General features: G+C 40.0%; 1 gene segment (V, D, J or C); it reads right to left on the bottom strand.

Annotated features, from left to right (window-relative positions):
- Positions 1 to 4097: 4097 nt before the first annotated feature.
- LOC119516015 lies at positions 4098 to 4761 on the bottom strand. The segment is given in 2 exon segments: positions 4098 to 4528; positions 4608 to 4761. Coding segments are annotated over 2 exon segments (477 nt in total).
- Positions 4762 to 8130: the final 3369 nt, after the last annotated feature.

Genomic DNA, 8130 nt, shown 5'->3' with positions numbered 1-8130 from the left:
CAGACTCAGAGTGAAAAAAAATGAAAATTAATGTTCCACACAACTGGTAACCAACAAAGTTGAGCTAGCTATACTATTATCAGAAAAAGTAGACATATGTGCAAAAAGATTATGAAACAAGTAGGATATTATATGTTAATAAAAGGATCAGTTTACCAAGAAGAATATCTCAATCATGAATATATAGACTCACAAAGAAAGTGCCCCAAAATACATGAAGCAAACTCTGGCCAAAGTAAAGAGAATAATAAACATCTCAAAAATAATAGTGGAATTTTTAGTACATCACACTCATCAAAAGAAAGTGCATCTTAACAGAGGATCAGTAAGGAAAGAAGGAAAATAAATAATATTATAATTATCCTTGACCTAACAGAAGTGCTTAGAATATGGCACAACAAAACACCAGGATAAAATCCTTCTCAGCTGCTCATTGATCATTCTGCAGGAAAGGTCACATGCTGGGGCTCAAAACAATCTTAATAAATACAAAATGATTAAAAGTATACACAGCATTTTCTCTGATCATAATGACAAGAAACTGGAAATCAATTCCATCCAGAGAAGAGGACTATTCAAATATATCAATATTCAAAAACACTTAATCAGTGAATCAAAGAGAAAATGCAAGAGACACCAGTAAATAAATAAACAAAAATGAAAATGAATATAAAACATATTAAAATTATGGTATGCAGTGAAGGCAGTGTTGAGAGGGAAATTTGTAATTCTAAATGGCTATATTTTAAAAGAAGTAAGAGCTAATTGTACAACTGGAGGAACCAGGAGAAAGAACAGCAAATTAAACACAAAGCAAGAAGAAGGAAAGAAATAGTAAAAATTGGATTAGATATAAATGAAATTGAGAAAAACAGCAAAATAAAACAGAGTGTCAATAAAACCAAACACCGATCCTTTGTGAAGATCAATAAAATGGACAATCACTTAGTTATACAGACAAACAAAAAAAGAGAAAACATTCCAGTAAATGAAACCAGAAACTTGGCGGTACTTATTATCTACGGAATCAAAAAAAAAAAAAAAAAAAAAAAAGATCTTAACAGGATACTATGAACAACTCTCTGCCAACACACTAGACAACTTAGGTGAAATGTACACTTTCTTAGGATCACATGAACAACGTATATTGACTCCAGAAGAAATAGAAGACCTCAATAAGCAATCACAAATATGTAGATTGGATCACTCTTCAAAAAGTCTTTCCAAAGGAAAAGCTCAGTACAAGATAGGTTCACAGGTGAATGTTACCAATGATTCCAAGAAGAATTAATTCCAATCCTGCTCAAAATCTTCTGAAATATTAGACAGGAGAACATAATATAACTCTTCTATATCACCATTATCAAGTCAATAGCAAAGTTTGATACATATACTACAAAAAATTTACAGTCCAATTTCTCTAATAAATAGAGAAATCTAATGAATAGAGAAATCCATGAAAGCATCAAAAGAATTATACACCATGATCCAATGGATTTTATTCCAGGTGTGCAAGGGTGGATCCATAGAATAAAATCAATTGCAGTACATCATATTATCAAATCTAAAGGGAAAAACCACATGATCATATTGACTGATGCAGAAAAGACATTTGGCAAAATACAGCATGTATTCTTCATAAAAATACTTCAAAAGGTAAGAATCAAATGGAACTTCAACAACATGATAAAGAGTAGGTATGAAAAATCCACAGCTAACATTGTACTCAACAGTGAGAACCTGAAAGTTTTGCTGTAGAATCAGGAACAAGACAAGGATGCCCACTGTCATCACTGTTACTTGACATTGTGCTAGAAGTTATGGGTAGAGCATTCAGGCAAGAAAAACTTGTAAAATCATCCAGGTTAGAAAACAAGTAAAAAAGTTTTTAACTGTTTGCAGATGGCATGATCCTGTATTTAGAAACTTCTGAAAAAAACTACAACAAAGCTACTAGAATTAATAAGTCAATTCAGCAAGAGGCAAGGTGCAAGAACAACATATTAAGATCAGTAGTGTTTCTATACACTAATAATAAGCTATCATGGAGGAAATCTAGTAAAACGGGATTTCATCTTTTCCTAAGTGGTGATCATAACTTTGCCAGAGCAAGGAAAATAACTGACTCTTCCATAGCTGGCACTGAGCTTTCAATAAGATAGTAAATTTGCACCTGTGCCACCTGATGGATTCAAGAATCGAAAGAGCAGGCTCACCTGAGAATCAGGGAGCACAAATACTCCAAGGTAGCTTCTTACCTCATGTCCTGCCTCTTTGGCTTGCCAGGACACAGATGTAGGGAGCAGCCATGGATGAGGAAGCAGGAGCAAATGAATGGTGGTGCAACTCTCAAGGTGAGATGATATATTTGGTGCACCATTGCTATTGTTTAATTCAGTTCATGGGGAGTTTACGAAAAAGTTGGAAGTTAATGTGAAACCACTTAGATCTGAACCTGAAGTTGAAATGCAGGTGGATGAATCAACCAGATTAACAGAAGGGCAGCTCTGTGAGCCTTCCCTGGGAAGATGCAGGGTCTATAAACAGTACATTTCCCATGTTTTATTTGTGGTGCTGCCCTGGAGGTGGCACGGCCTCCTGGGGCTTTGTCCAGTACAGAATTGAAGGCTGACATGTTTGAGTGATGATGTCACAGAGGCCCCCTTTCCCACAGACTTCTGGAGTGCTGCTATTGGTACTTTGTTAACACTTCTGCTGAGGGATTTGTGAGCTTTGATATTCACAGAGGCAGGTGGAATTCTAGGATGAGTAAAGTAAAAACAGAAGATGAGGCCAGAACACCTTATAGTAACAGAACATAAGGAAGTACACAAACACCCATGCTTCATTCACTCACATACACATACAAACTCATGCACACATACAAATTCACACACACACATACACACATACTCATCTATACATACCAAAATCATGCACAGATACATACTGTTTGGAGTGTGCCAAAGGGATACACAAACCACTCTAAAATAGCTTTCACTTCGAACACCAGAACAATTTGAATATCAAGAAAATAATGAGGTGGATTATAACTCAAGGTATAAAATAAACATCCAAGAAAACATATCAATGTTTCAAGTACTCTATCAGATTACGGTGACCAAAGTGAAGAAAGAGTGGAAACATTACTTCCCTCTTCTCAAGTAAACCCTGGAATCAATGACTCAATTCCAGAAAATGAAATATGGAATGGGACAGATAGTAACTCTATGGTTAAGTTGGAAACCACCACCCTAACCAAGGATGGGAATTCAACACCACTAGTGCTGTCATGTTAACATCATGTGCCCACTGGTATGACAATAGGGGATGGGCTCTTAACCTCTTTGGCACTCCTCCCCATGCCCTGGCCACAGTGCAATTATGAGAATACCTTGAGCAATGTAAATGGATGGATATTCTGAAAATATCTGAAGACACAAGGGAAGAATGAGAAATGGTCATGGATCATAGGATACCAAGGAGAAATGTTGTCAAAGTGAACATGGTTTCCAGGATTGGATCCAGTATCCAAAAGAGGACATAGATGGAATAGCGGGTGACATTCAAAGTCTAGAGGATATTATGGTCATAATTAATGGCAATGGATTTAATTACAGTATCATGGATACAGAAGAGGTTCAAAGTGGGAGAAACTAAATGTGGACTCTATGAGAAGTCTCAGCATATTTTCACAGCTCTTCTGTAGATCTAAAAATTTGAAGATACAGAATATATTTTAAAAAGAAAAAAAAATGCTAGTTAAATTACTCATTCTTTCCCTAACTTGCGGTAAGTTTTTTAAAGAAGTGAAAATTATTATTTCATGCAGACTTTTCAGGTGGTGCTTGAGTTAGTAGTTCACAGAGCTAGAAAAGTTCACCCTGGGATCATAATCGAAGACCTAAGTAAGAGCTGGAGAGGCTGGGGTCAGTGACCTCACTTCACTCCTGGCATGAAAAAAACACTGGCTCTTAATTGGCCTGGCATCATACTTGATAATGAAAAGAATAAATACCCTGGCAAGGGGAATGCAAATATTCAGGGAAACAGGTTTATGCAGAGAGAAAGCCACAGACCCAGTCAGGAAACTGTTCTTAAACCTGCACCTGCTCCTGGAGCTCAGTTCTGTCCTTGACGGTCCCAAAGGTCCCCTGTAGCCCAACCCCTTCTGTGCCCTGCAGGGGAGGTTTTTGTCTGGGCTCACCCTGACTTCCCCTCACTGTGTCTTTTGCACAGTAATATGTGGCGGTGTCCTCAACAGTCATGGAGTTCAGCTGCAGAGAGAACTCATTCTTGGACGTGTCGGCCTTGATGGTGATGCGGCCTTGGAAGGCTGGGTTATAGGAGGTACTTCCACTCCAGTACCCCATCCACTCCAGCCCTTTCCCAGGACGCTGGCGGATCCAATCCCAGTAGTAACTGCTGGTGACAGAGCCCCCAGTAGCAGTGCAGGTGAGGGAGAGTGTCTGGGAGGGTTTCACCAGCCCTTGGCCTGACTCCTTCAGTGTCAGCTCAGACAGGACACCTGAAGACAAAGAGATAAATTTTGAGTTCATCCCATCCCACAATAATCCTGTGAATACTAGGAACCTTGAGACCCTCACCGAGTGGAGCTGCCAGCAGGCAGATGAGGAGCTCCAGTGTCTGCATGGCCACCTGGAGGATGAAGTCTCACCACACAGTCCCAGGGTCTGCTGGGGATTTCTTTGTGAGCACCTAGGATGATTTGCATGTGAAATCCATGGGGGTACAAGAGGCTGGGCTGGTGACAGTCACTGAGTTTCCACATTCCCTGCTGCTGGGTAGGTTAGAACAGCTGATCCTGTCCCTTCTGGATGTAGTTTCTAGCCCTGGACATGCAATCCTCTGGACCGATGATTCTGGGGTGTGGTATTGCAGTCCAAGCCCAGAGAGCTGCCTGCAGCCCATGGGGAATTGTGTGGCGTATACAAGGCAGAGTCGGCTCATCATGAAGACTGTCCAGCTCAGTCAGGGTCTCCTGTCACCATTCCCTGAGGGTGTGCAACCACAGGAGGGGATATTATTAGGAGCAATAGCTCAGCATTTATATAAGAAAATGACCTCATCTATGGTATGTAAACCCCTTAGAAATGTTCATCCTGAAATAATCAGTCATAACTGAGAATAGTAAACATCAAAGCTTAGGACAGGAAGCAAAGTACAGAGCATGGAAAATTGACCTTCAAAATGTAGGATCCTAAGGACTGTGGCATTTTCAAGGGAAGGCAGTTTCAGCTACATCAGTATGTGGGCTTTGTGCAAGGGTGTTTGGAAATGGAGAAAGCCTTAAACAGAGGGTACACCTTCAGAGAACTAACTCTGCCCTTCTCTCAGAGTCATGTCTGCCCACACAAAGCAAAGGTTGGGCCTCTCACCATTCCCTAGATCCTGGCCCCCTTGCTGCAAGGATGGTGGTGAAATGACCCTATGAGCAGGAGGACTGGCCTCCAGTGCTCTTCAACGCCCTACACCCTGACATCCCAAGGAGGCTCCAGACCAGATCCCTGTCCATGTGTTCAGCATCTGTGATCTGAACTGATGGCATGACTAACTGGCTTCTCAGACTCAGGAGCTGCCCCATTCTGATGCAAATGGTCAGAATCTTCAAGGGAAACTTTCCCTGTGGGTACTTGAGTGTCATTTGGAAGGATGATGTGGAAGATGTGGATCTCAATCTTGCAGAAATGGATTGAAGAGAAAACCATTTAAGTTGCACCTAAATCTCCCAATATCCTTATCTGCTGCAGTGAATTTTTTAGTGACCTCTTTATTACTCCATGATTTTAAAGGAAATATTCTTTTAACTTTATTGGATGACATTGTTTCTGTGCACAGGTTTATGCCATTTTTGCCACCATAGGCCCAACTGGAAAGGAGGGTAACCTGAATTTCCACAAGCTGGAAAGTGAGATCTACAGTCTTATTCCTCTATGGTGAGTCCATGCAGGCAGCAGCAAATCTTATAATTGCTCCAGCCTCCATTTAATAGGAAGTATTACATGTATTTCTATTAAAACTGATGAACATGTGATTTATAAAATAAGATGATACTGGTTAAATGGGATCACAGCTAATTGGATCATCATTTTTTATATTGGAGAGGGACAAAGTATATAGGTCTTGCCAGGACCTCACAGGTTTCTGAAGCCACTAGAGGTGAGGACATGGATGCAATGGAGTGAGGTCTGTTTCCCTGTCCTTCTCCAGATGACTGCAGGAGGCACTGTGATACTGGCAATAAACAAGTTCTTACTTCTCTGAGTATCATGAATTTTCCTGGTCCTGAGAAGAATGTTTGCTTTCCAACTGGTTAATGACCAAATACATAAGAGAAAATTCCTCAACCTCTTGGACACACTAATGACATACTGACATGGGTCTTACCTTGAGAATGTTGAGGCTTATTCTCTGATGAAGACTTCCTTAACCAAAATGGAGAGAATTTTGAGATCATGACTTATAAATCCATTCTACTTTTCTGGTTAAGTGTGTTTCATAAAACATAAAACATTTAGTTATTCAATATTTCACCTATTTTAGACCAAAATTCAGTTCTGGCTGAAGGATTCATTTCCACTGAGGGGCACTCAGGGCTGACCTGGTCAAATGAATAAAAGGAAAGGGTTTGAGGTTTAGAGAGTGAAATAGTGGGCACATCAGCAGCTACTATGCTATGCCTGCTTTTGCACAGCACAAAGCTGCAAATGGTGGCATATTGTCAGGGAATAAAAGGGTCTTGTATGTGAAATTCTCTTTTACCAAAACCCAATCTACCAACCATACAAAAACAAAAATTTTGATGTGAAGTTTAAAGGCATATGCTCTGATGTTAGCATGTGCATAGGGACTGGGTAGTAGATTCTCTAAAAACATGCCATGGACTTGCATGGGTTAAAACTTTACCCAGAATGGCAGTACGAGGACTGATTTGTTGGGCCACTGAGGCAGGAGATTAGGATCAGGGATTATGTATGTCCCAATTTATGTTGATCTTATAAGAATGACTTGATCAGTTGTGTTATAAATATAGAATCATTGACAATTTCAAAATAAAGTCAAGTAAATGACTTAAAATGTTCTTGCAAAAGGTATAATGAATTTTGCAAACAACAATGACATTTTATGTGAATATTGACAATATTATATATAAAGTTAAATGTCTTGATCATTTAAGCCCTATATGGAGTTTGCTAACCACTCAATGCAAACCATCTAGTTTTTCGTACATAATTCTATGAGGTCATGTTGAATAGTTACCTAAGAAAATGTGACTATTTGTAAAGATCAGGTTCCTTTAATAATTACCAACCATTATGGGTCAATTAAATAGAGGGTGGAACTTCATATCCACATTAACTTCATCTCTAGATTGCACGTTTTACTTATAGCAAATATCAGTCAGCATCAACCAACACTGCTGATATGATAAGAGGTTAGACAGCAAGCCACTAAACTTTTTTCTCCACTAAGGTCCATGGTGCCCCCTTTGTCCTGGGTGACCAGGAGAACCTTCTGTGAAATGCCCATTTGAAGTATCTAAAGTGCTCCTGAGAGCGAGATCTGAATGTCTGTCTTCTAGTTGCATCTGGCAGTGCAGTCCTCCATGGAGTGGGTGAAATGGACCCCATGGCTTCTGGAGTCCATGGTCATCTCTCAGGGACTGCTGGTTTGCCGGATGCTGACACTTCGTCACAAAGGAAGAGAGGAACTTGTCCATTAGTACCCCCTGACACAGGCCATTTATAAAAACTACTTCACTAACCAGAATTACATGTATCTTCTCTCACTCTAATTAAAATATTGGCAAAACTCAAAATGCTTGCATTTCCCTCTAGAAATGTGCACTCATGAGGATTACCATTCAATTCTGACCATTCAGTTTGAGGCCTACTGACAGCACAGAATGTGCTTACACAGGAAAACACTGAAGGAATTCCAAGTGCTTCAGTTTGGGAGGCAGGGCAAGGGGTTACAGCCATGGACACAAGATCCCACTTGATTCAGGGATGTTATGAGGGAGACTCTTGTTGTTGTGGCACAGTGGGTCTAACCCAGATGTTGCCCCTCCAAACACCACAGGGCACCAAAACTTCATCATGTCCTTCA

This window comes from Choloepus didactylus, chromosome 19 (genome assembly GCF_015220235.1).
Source record: "Choloepus didactylus isolate mChoDid1 chromosome 19, mChoDid1.pri, whole genome shotgun sequence".
NCBI lineage: Eukaryota > Metazoa > Chordata > Mammalia > Pilosa > Megalonychidae > Choloepus > Choloepus didactylus.
Note: the sequence above shows the minus strand (reverse complement) of the source record. Positions and strands in the feature narration are given on the sequence as shown.